The following is a 22,294-nucleotide window of genomic DNA, read 5'->3' on the forward strand; positions in this document are numbered from 1 at the left end:
AAGGGAACCTGTTGACTGCTCTTATCACAGGCCCCACCGGCCTTCACCCTGCTGATCTGAGGGCCGATGGGGAGCCTCTCCACAGCACCTGATGCTAATCAGTCTGCCTCCAACCTCCAACTCCAGGTCACACACACACCCACCGAGACACACACACCTCAAATGGGCCCCGCAGAACACAGCAGGCAGATAAGACGTCAGGGGCAGATACGGCTTCATAGGATGATAGTAATCAGGGTCGGATAAAAGTGGGCTGCAGGGATGCAGAGGAGCACAACACCGCCTCAAGGATAGAGAAAGAAGTAGACCCAAATCTTTTCCAGATGAGTTTAAGCGGACGCAGTCCTCACAACTCCCCGCCTCCATCGCCGAACACATTCACGTCACGTACAGTAAGCCTACCGAGCCCCCTGGGGACAACAAGTCTAGATGTGGCATCACATAACTACATATCCATTCAACATGTTAAAGGATCCTTCAGGTTATAAGGTGTCAGTCTGCACAATTCAAATGAACCATTTGTCTAGAATATGTGTGCTCAGCATAAAAACACTGTCAGGACACCCAGGAGGAGACATGTTTGAAGAGATAGCTGGTTTTGACATCTGACACTGGTGATAGTTGGCTCCCATCGCTGCTTGGTTATTACCAGGCAGATGACTAGAGGAATGTTGTTCTCGGCTACTACCCTTACCGTATTCCAAGAGAACCTGTTCGGGAATGGAAGGCCCCAATTTTTTTTGTCAAAGACTCGAGTCACCCAGGTCATAGACTGTTCTCTCTGCTACCGCGAGGCAAGCGGTACCGGAGCGTCAAGTCTAGGTCCAAAGATTCTACCCCCAATCCATAAGACTGTTGAGCAATTAATCAAATGGCTACCCGGACTATTTGCATTGACCCTCCCTTTGTTTTTACACTGCTGCTACTCACTGTTTATTGTCTATGCATAGTCACATTACCCCTACCAACATGTACAAATTACCTCGACTAACCTGCACCCTCGTACACTGATTCAGTACCAGTACCCTATGTATATAGCCTTGCTATTATTTTATTGTGCTACTTTATTTTCTTTAGTTTATTTTGTAAATATTTTCTAAACTCTAATTTCTTATACAGTAACTGCATTGTTGGTTAAGGGCTTGTAAGTAAGCATTTTACAGTAAGGTCTACTACACCTGTTGTATTTGGCTCATGTGACAAATAACATTTGATTTCATTTGAATGGAATTGACTCCTTGTTAGAATGAGTTCTCTAATAACTCTGTTGAGAGAGAGAGAGAATAATGCTGGAATTGTGTTCATGTACAGTATGTAGCTTGACTTGTCTCTTGCCCTTTGGATTGTCTCTATCAATCGACTGTTAGTGCCTCAGGAGCTGTTATATTCCTGTCCTTTAGAAGCTGTGACTGGGGGGCTGTACTGACAGTCACCCTCCAGGCAGAGCTCCGAGCAGCTATCGAACAATTCCACCTGATAAAACAATCATCTGCTCAGCCTCACGCTGATCCGCGGCCAAGAGCGTCTCGTTTGATGTTTGCCTCTGGTAAGTTGATTAGACAAAGATGGCCTGTGTGAGAGACAGAGGGATATATATACTGCTGGTCGGGCCCTCTCCCTGACTTTGTTTATTTTCAGCCCTATCAGCCAATCATATGGCCAGACCCAGACATGGACTTGCATCCCACATGGCACCCTATTCCCTATACAGTGCACTACTTTTGAAAGGGCCTGGACAGAATTTGTGACCTAAATAGGAAACGGGTTCCATTTGGGACACAGGCCTACACTAGGGCAAGGAGCTTCGCTCAGACCTCTGCTGTTTCTCTCTCTGCTGCTACGACAGAATGACGTTTGTTTTTCACAAAGTGTCTGTGCTTATTTTTGTGTAACAGATGCCAGCGACATGGGAAACACCACCTCGAGGAAATACCAGCATGATATTTCCCACGATGCCCCTCACTGCGTTAGCAGTGGATGTGCTGGTGGCAGAGATGGAGATAGAGGTGTGAAAGCCACTTTGACACTTTGATATTTCCTCTTAAACTTAAATTAATAGCGTGTATTAGCTTGGTTTATTAGAGACGGGATTCTATTTGAGCCAGGCATCTATTTCCTTAACGCACACAGCTTTTGCTAAATAAATTGTTGAAAAAACTACCACGCTGTTTATTGTAACCAGTATGACCTAAAGTGTTGAAAAAACTACCACGCTGTTTAATGTAACCAGTATGACCAAATCCATTGCAGTCAGATCAGAAGTGCAAAGACTGCTTACCATACCTCACCGATTTTGCAGGATCTCACGCAGGATTTGACATTTGTCCACGTACCCCAGTTGAAATCGATGCCTAAACCTAACCGTTGAATATGTTATGCTTAACTGCATTTTTTCCCTGTTTAAACAAACTTAACCACGTGATCTTGGTATCACTAAAGTTCATTCGTAACAAGAATACATGTATTTGGACCCGCCGTTTATTGGAAACAGGTGTTTATTTGCTGAAATGTGTGCCAATGCCCGGCTATTAAAAAGGGATGGGCGGCTATTTGAGACCGTTTCATTTAAGTTTTACGGTAGTTCTTGAAAGAACACATGGAGAAACGTTAAAAACCTGACACCAAAACCTGTTCACAAAGGCTCGTGGCAACAGACTTCCAATGAGAGCTAAAGAGAAACGACTTTTGCACCTATGGGTCAAACCCCAACCGGAAAAAGGCAAGTAGCAACACAATCCTAGGGGTTTAAGACATGGCTGAACTATGAGCCCGTGGCAAGTCTGGTAATCCAGTTAGTTTACTGTTCCCTTCTTTTCCTCCCTATTCTCTTGCTCTCTATGACTCTGGGAAACGTATTAACATTAGAAGTGGTGCATCTAATCTTGTGCAAATGTGCCACAAAATAATGATGTCCCTTATCTGGGACCAGTATTCCCCTCCCCCGCTGCTGTGCACGCAGCCGCAACCTGGTACTTACAGGTCTTATCAGGGATCTGCTGGTGGAGAATGAGAGCTTTGTTCCCCCTATTCTGGGCTAGTGCCTTTTCAGTCCCCTGGCTTGTCTCTGCTACCTCACTGAGACATACTCTCAAACACGAGGGAGGGAGGGAGGGAGGGAGGGAGGGAGGGAGGGAGGGAGGGAGGGAGGGAGGGAGGGAGGGAGGGAGGGAGGGAGGGAGGGAGGGAGGGAGGGAGGGGGGGGAGGGAGGGAGGGAGGGAGGGAGGGAGGGCTTTGATCTGATACTTTGATCCCGGTTGGTCAACATAGACTGATGACATCATAGCTGTTTAGTACATACAAGCTATAGTGGCCGTTAACCTGGAACTACAGGATTACAGATTACAGCCCACTGAGCCAGAGTCAAAAGAAAACACTGCCATTGGATGGAGAGAGAAAAACAGATTGTCACATATTACAGCCAGTTCTTTGTTGAAGGTGGTGATGATTGAAAAAGCAGGCTTAGTGGTGATTGAAGAAGCAGGCTAGGATGTGAGATCTGTGAGCTTTCTTTACAAAATATACCGACGTTCTCTTGAGTGATGGGGCAAAGTTTTATGGCTCAGTCCATCCGATCTCAAGGAAGCTCAAGTCAGGAGCATCAGTCAGTCCTTCTGAAGTCTCATCCAATACAGCCAGCGCCCCCCCCCCTCTCATTCTCTCTCTCTCTTTGCTCAGAGACATACAGTAAGTACTGTAGCTTCTTTGATCTAAAATTTCTAAAGCAGGAGATGTGTGCCTTGATGTCTTTGGTTACAGAGAGAAGTCCTGCTATGATTCGTCAATAAGTCAATGAAGAAAGGTGAAGATTTCAGCTCAGCACTGTACAGACAGAAGGACAACAGCAATTCTAATTCACAAACGTTTCACAAAATGCATTATATATTTCAGTACTTGGTTTCGTTGTAGGTACACTAAGTGTCAATCGTTTGGTTTTCCTCCAAGCCAGAGCGCAGTAATTGACCAGAGTTGGTGTTGTGTTCCATCAGAAATGTTTTATTATTGTTTGAACACTGAGACAGAAGAACAAATGTGAGCTTATCACTGTCAGAGTCACGCCCGCATGCAGTCACCACCGAGGTGTTCAGTTTCACTTAATTTGCCAATTTATCTGTGCAGTATTGGACAGCAGCCAGGAGGCAGTGTATTGTGAAGCAGGCAAGTGCAGCTGTGCATTTCGCTCTGTTATTGGAAGGATAAGGGCCCAGACCCCCTGGCTTGTATCCCAAATGGCACTCTATTCCCTACATAGTGCACTACTTTTGACCAAAGCCCAAGTAGTGCACCATACAGGAAGTAGGGTGCTATTTGGGATGCAACCTCTGACTGGTTTATGCCCATACAGAATGGGTTCACTGGGAGCATGGCAGGAAACTATTAATTTCTCTCACTTCTGGACTGAAAACGTGGAGGAACTCAAAAAAAACATTTGAGGGTTTCACACGTAGATGTGGAGAAGATATAGAGTAGGCCTGACAGAATGCAGCTGGTGTGTGTGTGTGGGGGGGGTATACAGTGCCTTCGGAAAGTATTCAGACCCCTTGACTTTTTCCACATTTTGTTACATTAGTCTTATTCTAAAAATTTTCAATTGTTTTCCCCCTCAATAATTTACAAACAATACCCCATAATGGCAAAGCAAAAACAGGTTATTAGAATAAATTCTGGAAGAAAAAAATATATATCACATTTACATAAGTATTCAGACTCTACTCAGTACTTTGTTGAAGCACCTTTGGCAGCGATTACAGCGTCGAGTCTTCTTGGGTATGATGCTACAATCTTGGCACACCTGTATTTGGGGAGTTTCTCCCATTCTTTTCTGCAGATCCTCTCAAGCTCTGTCAGGTTGGATGGGGAGCGTCGCTGCACAGGTCTGAATACTTTCCGAAAATCACTGTGTGTGTGTGTGTGTGTAAGTCCTGTTCCTCTTCATGCTTTTTGTCCCGTTTTCTCTAAGCCCCTCCTTGTAACCATAGGAACCAGATGCATGTCTCTGCATGGATATCAGGATGGAGATATCATGGAGCACATTCTGGTAACTAGAGAGACTCATGCAACTAAACCTATTTACATTAATATCTTGAACCTATACCCAATGTCCAATTATAAGCATTTTCGAGGAACACAATTTACAAATAGCCTTGACTGTATGGAAGATCATGGGTTTATACGGATCTTATGGTCCATCAATATCCCTGTGTCGACAGTGGACCATGGAGGTGCACTGTCTGTACATACAAGGTGTTACTACTGGGTGGAAGTTGGGTTTACAGGGAGCTCTGTACTTACAGAGAGCTCTGTACATATCTGTGTACTTGACTGACCCTGGCTGCTGTACAGTCAGTTCAAAACAGAAAACAACATGTTCCACATCGGCCCCTGAGCCCAAACAGCCCAGTCAGAGAAGAGCGTCTCAGCCGGAGCAGGCCACAAGACCCCTGTTTGTGCTGCAGGCCAGACCAATCCACTCTCTAAACATCAAAACACACACACAGTCCGTTCTGCGGCCAAGATGCCACTTCCTCTTCCATCACGAGAGGCAGAGAAGGAACCCAGAAAAACAACTCTCCGTAATCACTGCCTGCCCTGACTGACCAGCCACCTCTGTGCTGACTCTGACAACAACAAGCATCCGAAATACACTCCAAAGCAGAACAGAAGAAAAGCCTCATTACGTAGAGTGGATGGTGATGAATGTGCAAGCCTCCTGAAAAGGACTGAATGAAATGTATTTGAGTGTCGGTATCAGCAAACTTTCCCTCGTGTTCGTATCAATACGGAGGCCAGCAAGCCATCTTAACTCAAGGAGACAGTAGATGCATGATTGCAATTTGATGTTGGTAACAGAAGCGGAGACAGACTAGGCAGAATTAGTCAACCAGTTGTACAGTGAAATGTTTATGTGTCCGAGTATCTCCTCCATCTGCCACTGAAGGTCATGATCATGGGCAGCTTGTGTACGTGTCATGGGCAGCTTGTGTACGTGTCATGGGCAGCTTGTGTATGTGTCAAGGGCAGCTTGTGAAACCAAACCCTGGTCCCTGCCTGGGCGGTAATGCCAAATTCACGTGCTAGTCGGAACTAGGAAACTCTAAAATGTTCGACTTGTTAATTGGTTGTTTAAAATATATATATATTTCACCTTTATTTAACCAGGTAGGCTAGTTGAGAACAAGTTCTCATTTGCAACTGCAACCTGGCCAAGATAAAGCAAAGCAGTGTGACACAGACAACAACACAGAGTTACACATGGAGTAAACAATAAACAAGCCAATAACACAATAAACAAATCAAAGACACAGTAGAAAAATGAAAGTCTATATACAGTGTGTGCAAAAGGCATGCGGAGGTAGGCAATAATAGGCCATAGGAGCGAAAAGTTACAATTTAGCAGATTAACACTGGAGTGATAAATGAGCAGATGATGATGTGCAAGTAGAGATACTGGTGTGCAAAAGAGCAGAAAAGTAAATAAAATAAAAACAGTATGGGGATGAGGTAGATAGTCCATCTGTAAATAGCCCACCCAATCTATGTACAGCTGCAGCGATCGGTTAGCTGCTCAGATAGTTGATGTTTAAAGTTGGTGAGGGAAATAAAAGTCTCCAACTTCAGTGATTTTTGCAATTCGTTCCAGTCACTGGCAGCAGAGAACTGGAAGGAAAGGCGGCCCAATGAGGTGTTGGCTTTGGGGATGATCCGTGAGATATACCTGCTGGAACGTGTGCTACGGGTGGGTGTTGTTATCCTGACCAGTGAACTGAGATAAGGTGGAGCTTTACCTAGCATAGACTTGTAGATGACCTGGAGCCAGTGGGTCTGGCGACGAATATGTAGCGAGGGCCAGCCGACTAGAGCATACAGATCGCAGTGGTGAGTGGTATAATGTGATTTGGTAACAAAACGGATGGCACTGTGATAGACTGCATCCAGTTTGCTGAGTAGAGTGTTGGAAGCTATTCTGTAGATGACATCGCCGAAGTCGAGGATCGGTAGGATAGTCAGTTTTACTAGGGTAAGTTTGGCGGAATGAGTGAAGGAGGCATTGTTGCGAAATAGAAAGGCGATTCTAGAGTTGATTTTTGATTGGAGATGTTTAATATGAGTCTGGAAGGAGAGTTTACAGTCTAGCCAGACACCTAGGTATTTATAGTTGTCCATATATTCTAGGTCGGAACCGTCCAGGGTGGTGATTCTAGTCGGGGGGGGGCGGGTGCGGGCAGCGAACGGTTGAAAAGCATGCATTTGGTTTCACTGGCGTTTAAGAGCAGTTGGAGGCCACAGAAGGAGTGTTGTATGGCATTGAAGCTCGTTTGGAGGTTGTAGTTATACACGTGCAATGAATCAGCAAGTCGGAAATTTCACCATTCCCTAGTTCTGACACGCATGTGAACGTGGCATAAAACACCGTGGATTATGACTGAAGGACAAGCGAGGAGGGAAGGCAAGACAGAGACAGAATCTGCATCCCAAATGGCACCCTAACCCCCCAGTAATAGTGCACTACTTTTGAGCAGGGTCCATAGGGCTGCCATTTGGGACACAAACTGAGACTACTGAAGGTCCAGATGGACAAATCTGCGCCCCCATCTTAGGTAGGAAGGCCAGCCGTTATAATGTCAAGGAAAAGGATTGTTGTCTATGAGCCAAACGGCAGGCTGCCAGGTGTCCCTTAGTTCGTTACAACGCTTATCTCCACAGAAATACTCCCCAACAGTCACAGGCAGAACCGGTGCAGGGCCAACTTATCTCTATCTCTCTCTGCCTGAGACGGTGGCCTTCTGCAGCCAAGGACAGGGTCAGGAGGGGTGGGTGGAGGGTGGGGATAGAGGGGTTGACCAGGGACAACAGGATTTATGCCTAGGCTCTTCCACAATCCACCACCCTAGAATTCTAGAGCAATTCAGCACGTTCTGTCCTATCCCGGTAAGTAAACCAGCAATTCTTCAACAGCAGAATGGAGTGTGCGAATCATCATCCATATATGAGTTGTTGAGCAAATAATTGGGATACATCTTGGAACTGACCCAAAACAAACTGCTTAGGGCAGTTAATGCAATATTCGCCCACATAAAAAAAGACCACAGTTTACTATTGAATACTACAGTACCTACTATAGAACTGTAGAATACTATACTACACACTGTATTATCCCTTGATAATTTGTAGTACTTAGTACAACATTGTGTTGTATACTGTAGAATACTATAGTAAATACTACAGAAATGTCAGCAAAAACACAACTTTTTTTTTTACTTCAGCATTTCATTTGCGTATACCCTGCCCTTTCCCCTACCCCATATCCCAATTTTTGCCACCCATAAGTGAGAAACGTACATGCCAAGTATAGACAATATATTGTGAATATACAACACAGTTAAAAAGTTCAGTCTTTTTTGGTTACTACATGATTTCATAGTTTTGATTTCTTCAATATTCACAAAAATAGCAAAAATAAAGAAAAACCATGGAATGAGAAGGTGTGTCCAAACGTTTGACTGGTACTGTATATAGAACCATTCCAGAACCATCCAACACCATCAGACCTTCACACGGAGCGAGCGGACCATAGGGGAGTGCCATCGCTGACCCCTGAGTCTAGGGCTTCCTTGTGTGTCTGCTTGTTCCTCGGGTTGTTTTTCCTCCCCTCTACAGATCCTTACCCAGCACCAGTTCCAGTTCCTGTTTTCTCCCAGACCCACAGTCCTAGAACCAGCACCAACCTCTGGTTTTCCAACCCTGGTACCAGCACGATTTCCAACCCTGCCCCAACACCAGCACCAACCAACCACAACTGCCTCCTTCATCCCTCCCCGAACACAACACTAACACAAGGTCAACCACTCCACCAGACCAACCATGACTGACTGACAAATTGACAGACTGATGATTCTTTCATGTTATTTGAAAGAATGCATTTGTTTTTTGGTAATTGTTTTACTTTTCATTTGATTCACTTAAATCGGATTGGTTATTTATTGTTTGAATTGTTTATTATTTTGAAGTTCAAATCAATTTGATTTAATTTGACATTTGAACATGTAATGAATTTGAGTATTTCTTCAGCAGACCCCCCACCAACCTTTCTATGTCAAAGATAATAAAACAAAAACACTTCAGTAAATACTACAGTATGCTACAGTCTGCAAAAACACTACATGAATTACAATAGTATACACTGTAGCATTTGTTTTCGTGTGGGTATCAACGATGTGAAATGAAACTCATGAAATGAAACACACTCTTTGCAACGATGACAAGGACAAGCATTTCCCATGACATTTGAACATGTCCCTTTTCTCTCCCTCAGTGGAAGACATCACTTATATAAAGTACCATCTATTAGTCTGATGTACAGTCCAGCTATTGCAGTCAGAAGATGAAGAAATGACAAAGTCACAAAAACATTAACACTGGCCAAAACGACAAAGACATTTACATTAGATTTATTACGTCTGAGAATTTCACCAGCAAAACAAGGCCAGTCTCATATGTTGACATAAGGAATGTGTGTGCTTGGACTTTGGGTTTTGTGGGTTCTGTACCTCCCAGGCAGAATTAGTTGACAGTAAAAAGTGTCATTATTTGGGTGGTGACACCAAGCAGGAGAGGTCTCTAAAGAGAAAATAATTGCAGGACTTTAGACAGCTAAACTCTCATGGGTTATCCTCATTGCTCAGCGTCAAGAGCACCACCTCAACACTGCAGAGTGAGAAAGAGAGGCATTGGAGTCCCAAACCGCACCCTTTTCCCAACACAGTGCACTACTTTTGACCAGAGACCAGGGAGTACGGTGCAATTTGGGACACATCCTTGGTTTTCCCATTATGTCTCTGGTTGTGTATCAGTCTCCAGACCAGAAAGATCCCAGATGTAGAAACTGTAGTGAACGTCAAAGGGCCCTCTCTGGCCTTTGTCCCACTTTTCCCCAATCTCTACCTCAAATCAAAGAGGCCCAATAATTGGGCAGGAGATATCAAAGACCAACAAATACCTGAGAGGTTGGAATGTGCTGGTAAGCGGTGAGTGGAACAATCTTATCTGCCAGCCAGTGTAGACACAACCTCATGCAGATTGGGGGGGTTGTAGGAGTATCTCTGCCACACTTCATAATCTGTCCTGACACAAGTATATGTTGCTGCTCTTGTTCAAAAGCAGCAGGAGATCTCTGTTCTTGGCAAAGTTGTTCTACTACAGAACAATGTTACAATTTTTAAAATGCTGTGTTGTTTGGTTGAACCATCTGCTGGGTTGCAGGCATTGGGTCACTTGAGTTGTTTTCTTTAAAAACTGCTCGGTTATTGCTCCTAGGTGCTGGGTCATTGATCCTGGGTTATTGCACTCATAAGACTAGAGACATGGCTTAGTAGGGGCGTGGCTTTCAGATAGTTATTTTGGCCACCCGTGAAAGTATATGGAATTCTGGTTCATCTGTTCTGTTGTATAGTTAGCACATGTTAAGGTTGAACACTGACACTTTTTTTTGTTGCTTTAATGAGGCTTACACAAGTGCATGAATTTCTTACGAGCCCATGCACATCCCAATGTTGGGTTATGTAGATCATGCATATGCCAAAATTGTATCTTAATGTTGGGCTATGTAAATAATAATGTTATGAATTTTATATTAGAATATGTAAATGGGGAAAAAAATGTAGGAAACTTGAAGAGTACAAACTTAACATGATGAGAAGGGATTACATTTACTCTTAAGGGTGGCCCCCCAAAAGAATATCTGAAAGCCACAGATTTGGAGTAATGACAGGTATGGCATCATGCAATCTTCACTTTGCTGCATACATTTCTTATCAGTGTAACAATTACCTCAATGTGTTCCATAACATTGTCATGACTCCCACCGAAGGTGGCTCCCCTGCCTGTTCGGGCGGCGCCGGTCTACTAGCCGCCACCGATCCCCTTTTCCTTTTCTGTTTGTTATGTCTTATTGGTTGCACCGGTTTCTCGTTTTAGTTTTGATCCAGGACTATTTAAGCCTGTTAGGCCCGTCTGTTTTTGTGCAGGCTAGTTTTCTGTTAGTCAAAGTTGTTGCGTGTTGTGTTCCCTGTCTGTTTGTGCCCTGATCTGGGTTGGACACTTTTTTTGATATTCGCCTGTTGTTTTGGATGCCGCAATAAAGTCCGGTTCCCCCCCATTATCCTCTGCTCTCTGCGCTTGACTCCGCACCCACCCCACCAGGCTGTGTGATAAACATTGTGTTTATACTATGGTATTCTAATTTTGAACATCGCTCTTGATCCTTATTGGGAAATGTGTTGATACGTTTCAATGGAACCTTGTGATTATTTGACCTCAAGCTTGTTCTTTACAGTCTGTTTTCACCATAAAGGCAGTATGACTTGATGAAGCTAATTAATCACAAAATCTAAATGCTATTCTATCACAAGGTTTCATTCCAAAAGGTTTAGCTACTACAGTTACATAAACATTACTGTAGTAGTCATTCAATCACTAGTAGCGGCAATTTAAACAGTACTCAGTAGAAGCAGAGATGGCTTTAGTACAATATCGTAATGCCCATTCCCACTTGGGACAATAATGTAAAGAGTGTAATAACAGACCGTAACACATCTCAAATATGACTTCCTATCCCATCTCCTATCTATAGTACTTACTAGATATTTACTACTTACTTCTAGCCCTATCTATACTACTTACTTACTTACAGTACTTAGGCTCATCGCTCCTTTGGGAGAATAGGTCACAGTGCAAGTCCTATCTATGCAATACAGTGTTAACACTAACGTGTTATGACAGAATCACAAGAGTGGTGTCTTTATTTACATGCTGACTCAACATAACACACCCAGCCTGACACCCAGCTCCTGTTCTTGTCTATGCATCTGGCCTTGGCAACATTTAGATCTGCCTACCTCAGCAGTAAAATCCCCAGGGCAGGCTGCTTTTCACACTACCATGACTGAAGGAGTGGGGGACACGTAAATATCCTGACACAGCACAAGCCCATCCTTCAGTCCGCAGGCTACAGAGAGATAGACTTATAGTCGAGCAAATGTTAATGAAAACAGAGGGGAGCCTTGTCATTCAATAGCCTGATATAAGCCCTGAAAGAGAGAAGGGTAGATGGGTTCATGCTTATAGGCACAGAGGTACGCACACTACAACTCTCAGGATCGGGAGAGCTAAGGAGTGTCTTGTTCAACTGTTATTAAACATGTATACTCATCTCCTCAAGTATTTACCGCTTAGCCCTTCTTGAAAATGCGTGGATATCATTTTGGATCCTCCTTTTAAGAGCCATAGAAGAATGTGATGACAGGCTTCTTTTCTGTCTCGCAACAGTGTGAGGAGGTGCAGAGGCTAAGTAAGGGGTTCGTTGAAACACAGCCATGGAGATAGCTGGGGGAGATAACATTTTCTCTGATTTAGTTTTATTGATGTTGCCGAGCCCTTCAACAACAATGCCTGTGTTCCAAATGGCACCATATTCCCTATATAGTGCACAAGTAGCGCACTTTGTCTGGGAATAGGGTATCATTTGGGACGCAGCGGTGCAGCCCTCCAACAACAATCTGATCTCCCAGAGATGTTTACCATCTTCTGCTGCGTTGCTTTGGCCAACAAGCCTTTCTTCGGCTTCCTGTCGGCACCAGGGGGGAAGGAACGGACGCCATTTGCTGGGCCCCTGATTACAATGGGGGCAGAAGAGGGCAGTGGATAGATGTACCAGATAGAGTGTTCTCTACTGTATCTGACAGCACCATGGAAGGAGCAGCTCACAGGGATAAGAGGCCTGGGTACATAGTGGCGAGAGACAGAAGAGCCATCCATCTTTACACTGATAACCAATGCCTGGGAAGTGTTCAATAGGCACAAAAAAAGAAGAACACAATGTGAAACAGGGAGGTACTACCTGTCCAATAAAAAAACACTTGTTTACGGTGTTGAAACATTTGCCTTATTGAACATGACCCACCCAGCTCTCTGATGTATCAATAACTAGAAAGGTAATGTAGGGCTCTCTCTAGCATCTAACATCACTCTGGGTCAAGCATTCAAACTCCTATTGCCAGCGACATACAAACACAGTATAAAATCTATGCAGCTGATAAAACCTACAGTTGAAGTCGGAAGTTTACATACACTTAGGTTGGAGTCATTAAAACTCGTTTTCAACAACTCCACAAATGTCTTGTTAACAAACTATAGTTTTGGCAAGTTGGTTAGGACATCTACTTTGTGCATGACACAAGTAATTTTTCCAACATTTGTTTACAGACAGAATAATTTATAATATTTATAACTTATAATTCACCGTATCACAATTCCAGTGGGTCAGAAGTTTACATACACTAAGTTGACTGTGCCTTTAAACAGCTTGGAAAATTCCAGAAAATGTGTCATGGTTTTAGAAGCTTCTGATAGACTAATTGACATAATTTGAGTCAATTGGAGGTGTACCTGTGGATGTATTTCAAGGCCTACCTTCAAACTCAGTGCCTCTTTGCTTGACATCATGGGAAAAATCAAAAGAACTCAGCCAAGACCTCAGAAAACAAATGTAGACTTCCACAAGTCTTGTTCATCCTTGGGAGCAATTTCCAAACGTCTGAAGGTACCACGTTCATCTGTACAAACAATAGTACGCAAGTATAAACAGCTTGGGACCACGCAGCCGTCATACCGCTCAGGAAGGAGACGCATTCTGTCTCCTAGAGATGAACGTACTTTGGTGCGAAAAGTGCAAATCAATCCCAGAACAACAGCAAAGGACCTTGTGAAGATGCTGGAGGAAACAGGTACAAAAAGTATCTATATCCACAGTAAAACGAGTACTATATCAATATAACCTGAAAGGCCGCTCAGCAAGGACGAAGCCACTGCTTCAAAACCGCCATAAAAAAGCCAGACTACGGTTTGCAACTGCATATGGTTGACAAAGATCATACTTTTTGGAGAAATGTCCTCTGGTCTGATGAAACAAAAATAGAACAGTTTGGCCATAATGACCATTGTTATGTTTGGAGGAAAAAGGGGGAGGTTTGCAAGCCGAAGAACACCATCCCAACCGTGAAGCACGGGGGTGGCAGCATCATGTTGTGGGGGTGTTTTGCTGCAGGAGGGACTTGTGCACTTCACAATTCTGACATTTTACATTTTTTAAATAAAGTGGTGATCCTAACTGACCTAAGGCAGGGAATTTTTACTAGGATTAAATGTCAGGAATTGTGAAAAACTGAGTTTAAATGTATTTGGCTAAGGTGTATGTAAACCTCTGACTTCAACTGTAACTACTGTGTATTTTAAAATCTCCCCTACATTGAGCAACACAGATTCTTCTGCACACTCCACCCTTGTGCAAGCGAGTTTAAACAAAGACTCTACAAACCCCGACCACCATCTCCATCCAAATCAAATCAAATGTAAAATGTTCTTGGTCACATATACATATTTAGCAGATGTTATAGCGGGTGTAGCGAAATGCTTGTGTTCCTAGCAATTCACAACAATAAAAACAAATCTAAAAGTAAAAGAATGAAATTAAGAAATATATAAATATTAGGACAAGCAATGTCGGAGTGGCATTGACTAAAATACAGTAGAATAGAACACAGTATATACATATGAGAAGTAAAGTAGCATGTAAACATCCTCAGTTAACGCTGCTGTTATTCTTGGAACGGGTACAATTTGAGAAGCGGAGGGGGTCCACTATCGTTTCTTTTCTACTTCTTCCTTCTCGTGTTAATAACATTTTGTGATCTTGTGACTGAATGTGAGCAGAGCAGCTGCTGAGCAATGATAAAGTAAATAAGAAATGATGCACCTCTCCCCAGAAAGCTCTTGAGTTAGCCTAACTTAACAGACTTCCAGTCATTTTAGCATCAATTAACTTGGTACAAAGTGTTTTTTAACCTGAATGCCAACCCACACTGTCATCTACTTTCTTAGGATGGCATACTGCCCATGGAACGATACGGACCGAGATAAACAAGGAGGTGACGTTTTTAAAATGTTTTATATATATATATCTATTTTTTTAAATGTGCTCATCTGCTGAGTCCACTAAACTCAAAATGACACCAGTGTTTTTGTTGACATCCGTGTTAATGCGATGGTAGAAACAGCATGCTGGGATGCACGTTGGATGTTTAGCTGTCTGACAGAGGTGTGCACTTTGGGTTACAGTTATAACAGTATACACAGGTGAGGATAGCGTGAGACTACAGTATATGTATATGACTCCCTGGACCAGGTGTGGCTGTTCTGGCTTAGCTCAGCCAGGTGGGTGACTGACCTCTGCAGGTGTGTCCTCTGGTCCGTCATATTATATACAGCATATTGTTATACATTGTATTGTATATAGGTGGTTACACTATATATACACACACGTGTCTGACCTCTGTAGTCTTGTGGTCTGGCCCCTTAGGACCGTGGCCCCTCAGGTTGATGATGTGGACCTCTTGAGGCAGTCCTGTTGTGCCGCGGGAGGCACAGCCTGACATGGCCGTGAAACTCTTTAGCAGGGCCTGCACCGGGTGGCCTACGCCGACTGGCAGCAGCTCACACGGGCTGCGTGACAACGGGCCTGTGGGGCAGAAAATAAAAAGGAGATGAGTGCTAACTCGTGCAATTGCTTTTCGAGAATCCAAGATCACCAGCGTGTAGCTCGAGAATCTGCATAAAAGGAAACACACTTTAACATCAACTGAAGTTCTAAAGGAAAAAAGCCAATAGACACAAGAGGCAAGTTTTCCACACTGCAGCGTCGGTCCAACGAACTGGAGAACACTTTATACGGAGGTTATGGAAATAATTTATAGACTGTTCATAATTAGAGAGTGTATGAATCAGCTGCTCTTTTATGAATGACGAGGGCAAATAAAGGAATGTCCGCATGCAACCATAATGAGTGGCATAATCATTATCTACATTGGGCGTAGCAAAATAAAAGGCTGCCCGCGCACATTGTCCGGGCACAAAGCTCACTACTTCTCAAAGTAGGCCATTCTCTCCAGTTCACAGCCCACTACACAGCAGACTGGCTTCCCAACAAAGAGCAGCATCATTCTTTCTGACCCTCAACAGGCCACTAATACAGACTGGCCGCGCCTCTGAACAAAGCAGTGTCTAGCTAAGCTTCTACAGGCTGTTACGGTGCCAGACCTATAATCAAGATGACCCAAAAGAGCCCTCCAATTATAATCCCCTTTATTTCACTTTGATTTCTTTCTCTTTTCCCTTAAAATGGTCAAAAATCGGGCCTTCTCTTGATTCTCTAATCACTACAGGAGGTGGACCAGACTTCACAGTGTAGTGCTCTAGGCTCTGGACAACCCATAATTATGACTGAGGGGTCAATTATAGAAGTTGCTGTGGAGAGCTGGCACTGGAGGTGTTCCTGTGAGAGTCTGAAGCGAGAAGCCTGTCAGATTGGTCTACAGTGTGTGTGTGTGTGTTTGTGTGTGTGTGTGTCCTGCAGCACTGAAAAGACTGGTGACCTTGGAATTGGAGGATAACAAGAACGGATGGACTATAACAGGGATCATGTAATTGACCATAATGAGCACAACTTGTTAACAACACTTCCTCGAAAGTAAAAATTAAAATAAAAAAAATAATGTTATGTTATGTTGGAGGCGGTGGGATAAATTTCTCTCTCTATGGATCAGAATCTCGCTTTTGTATTCTTGTTTTCATTTCACTCCACAATGATTAGCCTAATAGGTGGTTCAGGTAACATTGTGAGGTATAATTACTAAAAACTGAAGGTAGCTAAAGTCAATTATAATAAATAGGCTACATCTAAATCTCGGACTGCCATAGATACTCATTTCCTGAGGGCAGTGGTCCAAAAATAGGGCCTTCTGCCTCTTTCCTCTCCCTGTGTCCGTCCGTCCATCTGTCCATCCATCCATCCATCCATCCATGGCTGTCATGTGGAGAGGAACAGTGGGACTAACGAGCCATGTCAGGCATGCAGAGCCAAGTCCCAGCGTGGTGAAACCCCAACCCCACCTTGTGAGTAAAACATTTTAGCGGCCCCCCTCATAACAGCAAAGAGAAGATAGATTTGTTTTAAAGTTAATTTCCTGCAATTCTACACATCATGGCATGGGACGGAGAGAAAAATGAGCAGTTTTACAGCTAATTTCCTGTAATATTTATTTTTTATTTAACTAGGCAGGTCAGTTAAGAACAAATTCTTATTTACAATGACGGCCTAGCCCGGCCAAACCCTAACCCGGAAGACGCTAGGGCAAATGTGGACTCCCAATCACGGCCGGTTCTGATACCGCCTGGAATCAAACCAGGGTCTGTAGTGACGCCTCCAGCACTGAGATGCAGGGCCTTAGACCGCTGCGCCACTCGGGAGCCCACATTTTTTGCCTCCACCCTGTTTGCAGTTTTTAATATGATAATTGATGATCAATGGGCCCCACCCCGATCGGTAATTCGACCATGATTACTACAAGTTTAGATAGCTGGCCGCTAGACTAACTTCCAAATCTAAATACAAATTGCTGACATGAGCTAATTAAGTGACTGCTGATGCACAGCCACATTTCTAAATTGCACCTTGTGCATTCTATTATTGTATTCTGTTATTCTAACTCCCTGCCCTATATAGTGCACTACTTTTGACTGATTTTACCTACTTAAAACACACACACACACACACACACAGACAGCCCTACGGTTTTGTGCAAGGCGTTGGACAGGCCTTTTCCATTAGAGAAACTTTGTCTCAGGGGACTAGTTGTGGCCAGGCCTTCCCCCTGTAGGTCAGTCCCTACACTTTTACTCTGCCTGCCAGCCCTACAGGCTCGCCTTGCACCAGCCTGCGCCGGGCCTGCTCACGTTTCAAACACTGCACGATAAACACGCTATGGTTGCCGATGGCAATCGGTGGGGAACATTTGTAAATTATTAAAGAGAAGTTAAAGATAGGGGAGATAACTTTAAAACTCCTCTGTCTCTGACATAAATACTGTACCTCAACAGTGGGTTGCTAGAGGAAGGTTTCTCTCTGAGTGCAGCTATTGTTTTGCTGTACTGTACACACAAACACAAACACACACTGCACATGTGATCCGCACAAAGCCTGAGACATGCGTACCTTCCTCTCTGTGTCTGTCCCCCACCTTCCACCTCTCCTTACCCCCTTCTCCTCCCCTAGGAGTACACACCGGTCCCTCTCGAACCAAAGTCATCAACCTTCAGTCCTCATCTCACAGCACTTAAACTCACATTTTCCCCCACACCACACAGTGGAATAACAACCACACCGTCAGCCAGACAGAAGGAAAAAATGGTCCTTTTTGGAAGACGGCCAAGAGATTACGGTACTTGTTGGGCAGTGATGTTGTTTCTTCATTTAACTTCATGGAAAAAAAGGGCTACACTGAGACAATACAGTGTAGTGGAAGAAAAGAATCCGGAAGATTTGGACAATAATTGAAGGAAACCAAGCATTTGTTTTATAACACTAAACACAAATGCAGCTGTGGGTAATAAACAAAGACAGTGTTTCCATCCCATAGAATAATGTTTTGGAGATCCAGGGTATCTTGTTAAATATCATATCAGGACTGAGTGGTTTTGGCCAAGACGCAATTGAGCAACATTACAAGCATCGTTTCCCCCAAAAACTAAGTGTACAACGAAGAGAAAGAGATACAAACTCAGAAAGTAGCTCTGATTATGTCTGTATTACATATTAATCTATGGTCAGCCATATTCACAACATTATTAAACAATGATGTATTTTGGACATTTATAAACGGGAACTTAGTTTACTACATATATTTACACACAGGAACTTTAAAAGACATGTACTTATACAAACATCCTCTATTATAACCATAATATCCTTGTATTATTTATATTTTTCTGTGTAGCTGAAACCAACTGGAGTCTAATCCTGCACATCTGGTATGGTCATCACAGTTTGGAGCCTCCACGGAGGGGGAGGGGGGCAGACTTGTGGCCTTGCCACAGCTTTGTCTCTTCTGTCACCTTGTCTGATCCCTCTCCCCCGTCTATACCTCCTTCTCTCTCCCTTTATCACTGTCTGTACCTCTCTATCACTGTCTGTACCGCTTTCTCTCCATCTATTGCTCCTGTCCAGCAGCTGCTAGCCCCTCTGGCTGGCCAGGCCGAGCAAACGCCCACAGAGCAGAATGAGAGAAGTGGTTGTTCGCCCCACATGAAAAACAATCCCGAAACAGAGTGCCCACAAGACAATTCACTAAACAGACTATACACTGCAGAGCAGGCTCCTCTAAGACCAAAGCCCAGCAGATCTAGCAGATTACAGTAAAAAGTGATATTCAATCTGCGATATCTACCGTAACAGCAAAATATTTATCTCCGATTTTGGTTAGGGGAATAAGTTATTAATGCTGGGTGCTGGATTATTGGTGCTGGTTTATTGAGATACAGTATGATCCAGCGGGTCAGATTAGAAGACTGGAGGCGTAGTTTGGTATGGGCGTGGCATACAGACAGTTCTTTTTCTAGTCACCCATGAGATAAAATGTCATTCCTGTTCATCCGTTCTGCTGCATAGTTATCACATGGTAAGGTTGAACATTGACATTTTTGTAGCTTCAATGACGCTTACAAAAGTGTATGAGTTCCCAAAAATCCTACGTAAATCCCATTGCTGGGATACGAGATGGTATATCTTATTATAATATATGAACACATAATCTAAATATTATACAACAATGTGTACAATAAAGAAATTGCAGTATGTAGACTTAACATGATGAACAGGAATGACATTTACTCTCACGGTGCCAATAAGATCTAGCTGAAAGACACACCCCTAATAAGCCACGCCTCCTGAAAAGGAGTGCAGCATGTGGGATGGAGAGCACATCCGTTTGAGTGAAGACAGCATGGTCTGGTTCTACCAGGTATGGCGTGGACCCACAGACTCAACATCCTACTATCCTCAACACCTAGACCTATCCACAACCAGAAAACACAGTTTCAAATGAATACTCAAAACCCACAGAAAACCATTCTGTGTACCTCAACAGTTATATATATATATATATACAGTAAACTCCTGTTTCCTTTCAAGGGTTCAGGGTAGGAAATAATTCTCTGATATCATAAATGAGTAACTAAAGTAAGTAACAGAAAGATGAGGTTCCAGTTACAGAGAGGATGTTCTGTTGTTGATGGTAGACATACAAGATAAATGGATGCATAAAAGGTGACATGTTTCTGCTGCTACCTCAACTTCCTGACTGAAAAGTCTACGCCTCTCTATTTCACACCCACACGCACCTGTTTATAGAGGGCAAAGGGCAACAGACAACAACTGTTACAGCTATTGGCCTACATATTTACATAGGTATTCTACCTTAAGTTAACACATTTAGATGTGAACATTTTTACATATGGTATAATCATCATAACTTGTGGAAGGTTCCAGTATGAAGGGTGACTGAAATAACCCATTCCTGAAACCATTTGCTAAATGTAAAAATGTCACTCGGGTTGTTGTTTGGCGTCATGGGGCAACAGTACTGAAAAGGCATTTGTTATATACCTTACATTACCGTATGGCCCACAGTTTCAATTAAGTCCTGTGAGTCGAGGGAGACGTAGAAGCCACCCACACACATGCTTCACGGCCAAAGTCAAAATATGCCAGGGAACATGAAAAAGAGCTGATAACCTCCTGCTGTGCCTTTGACTCTCTCTCTTTCCCACTCCAGTAAGTAAGTAAGTAAGTCAAGAGTCTCTCTATATCTGAATATTCTGACTAGGTTATATAGTATGTGTCCCAAATGGCACCAGGGAATAGTGTGCCATTTGGGATAAAGAATGAATGAATATGCTGACTGCGATATATAGTACTACTGGGAAAAGCATCAAGAGGAAATGACGACTGTTTAGGTGACTGAATTTAGGCAGGGTAGAAACCAAAGGCATTCACATCTTCACACATCAAACCAGGAGTTTAGTAAAAGACACGAGCGAGAAAGTGAGAGCGAGAAAGTGAGAGCGAGAGAGAGAGAGGTCACATATGGGGGAGGCTCTGACACTGACAGATAAAAATGCACTCTGACTCAGATGAGCATAACTCCTTGCAACTCCACTTAACCTTAACCTACAACGGAGGTTGTGGGAGTTGAGAAGCACAGGCAGCCAGTAACAGGACTGGTCTAGTTCTCAATCTCTATCAGTCTCTACTCTACCCCTTACAATACATATAACATCTACTGAAGTTCGCTTGTCTGGTTATGCCCATCTTGTGAATTACAGTTAAGCACACACACAGATTAAAATCAGGTGGTCCCAGTATATCAGTCTCTACTCAGAAGATATATATGTGAACTGAAATGTATTCTGTAGTGTGCGCTTGTTGAGGACTTTGATTATTACACTAATGTTGAAGACTGGGGAACGTGGATACTTTGGGATCACTCACAAAAGGGTTAGTACTAGGAGGAGAGTCAGGATGTGAGCGTATAGAAACTCAAAAGGATACTTCAGTCTCAGAGACTGTATAAATACTCTGTAAGCAAACACGCTTAAGACGTATTTAAAGACACTGGATACGCCCCAAAAGGCACCCGATTCCCTATACAGCGCACTGTTTTGACCAGAGTTTCCAAGAAATGCACTCTGCTGCTTCAACATGCTGCTGGTGACATGCCAAGACTTGGGTACAGGATGTGATGTCATACCATGTGCCCGTTAGGAACATATCTGATATTCCCACAAAGCCATTTCCGAAGAGAAACAAACAGAGCCTTTCCCCCAGCGCACTATACACAACACACACAGCGTGTGCACACATACACACATGCCCGCACACACACACTCAGAGACAGATATGTGCACATATGGACACACACACACACACACACACACACACACCCTCATGTGTCTTGTTCCAGGCATGCCCCAGCAGTAGACCATTGTATATACACAAAAGTATGTGGACACCTTTCAAATGAGTGGATTTGGCTATTTCAGCCACAGCCGTTGCTGGCAGGTGTATAAATCTAGCACACAGCCATGTAATCTCCATAGACAAATATTTGCAGTAGAGTGGCCTTACTGAAGAGCTTAGTGACTTTCAACCTGGCACTGTCATAGAATGCCACCTTTCCAACACGTCAGTTCGTGCCCTGCTAGAGCGGAACCGCCGAGTGCTGAAGCACGTAAAATCGTCTGTCCTCGGTTGCAACACTCACTACCGAGTTCCAAATTGCTGGAAGCAACGTCACAGAATAATGGTCTGGGACTTTTTGTTATGGTTCGGGCTAGGCCCCTTAGTTCCAG

At 43.5% G+C, this 22,294-nt stretch overlaps 1 protein-coding gene across 1 annotated transcript in view; it reads right to left on the reverse strand.

Annotated features, from left to right (window-relative positions):
• LOC112249683 (transforming growth factor beta receptor type 3) overlaps positions 1–22,294 on the reverse strand; it is a 123,953-nt gene that overhangs the window by 71,939 nt on the left and 29,720 nt on the right. The window contains exon 3 of the mRNA XM_024419468.2: positions 15,382–15,569. Coding sequence (XP_024275236.1) covers positions 15,382–15,569 — 188 coding nt within the window. The remainder of the gene's footprint in view (positions 1–15,381; positions 15,570–22,294) is intronic.

This window comes from Oncorhynchus tshawytscha, linkage group LG01 (assembly GCF_018296145.1).
Source record: "Oncorhynchus tshawytscha isolate Ot180627B linkage group LG01, Otsh_v2.0, whole genome shotgun sequence".
In the NCBI taxonomy this organism is placed as follows: domain Eukaryota; kingdom Metazoa; phylum Chordata; class Actinopteri; order Salmoniformes; family Salmonidae; genus Oncorhynchus; species Oncorhynchus tshawytscha.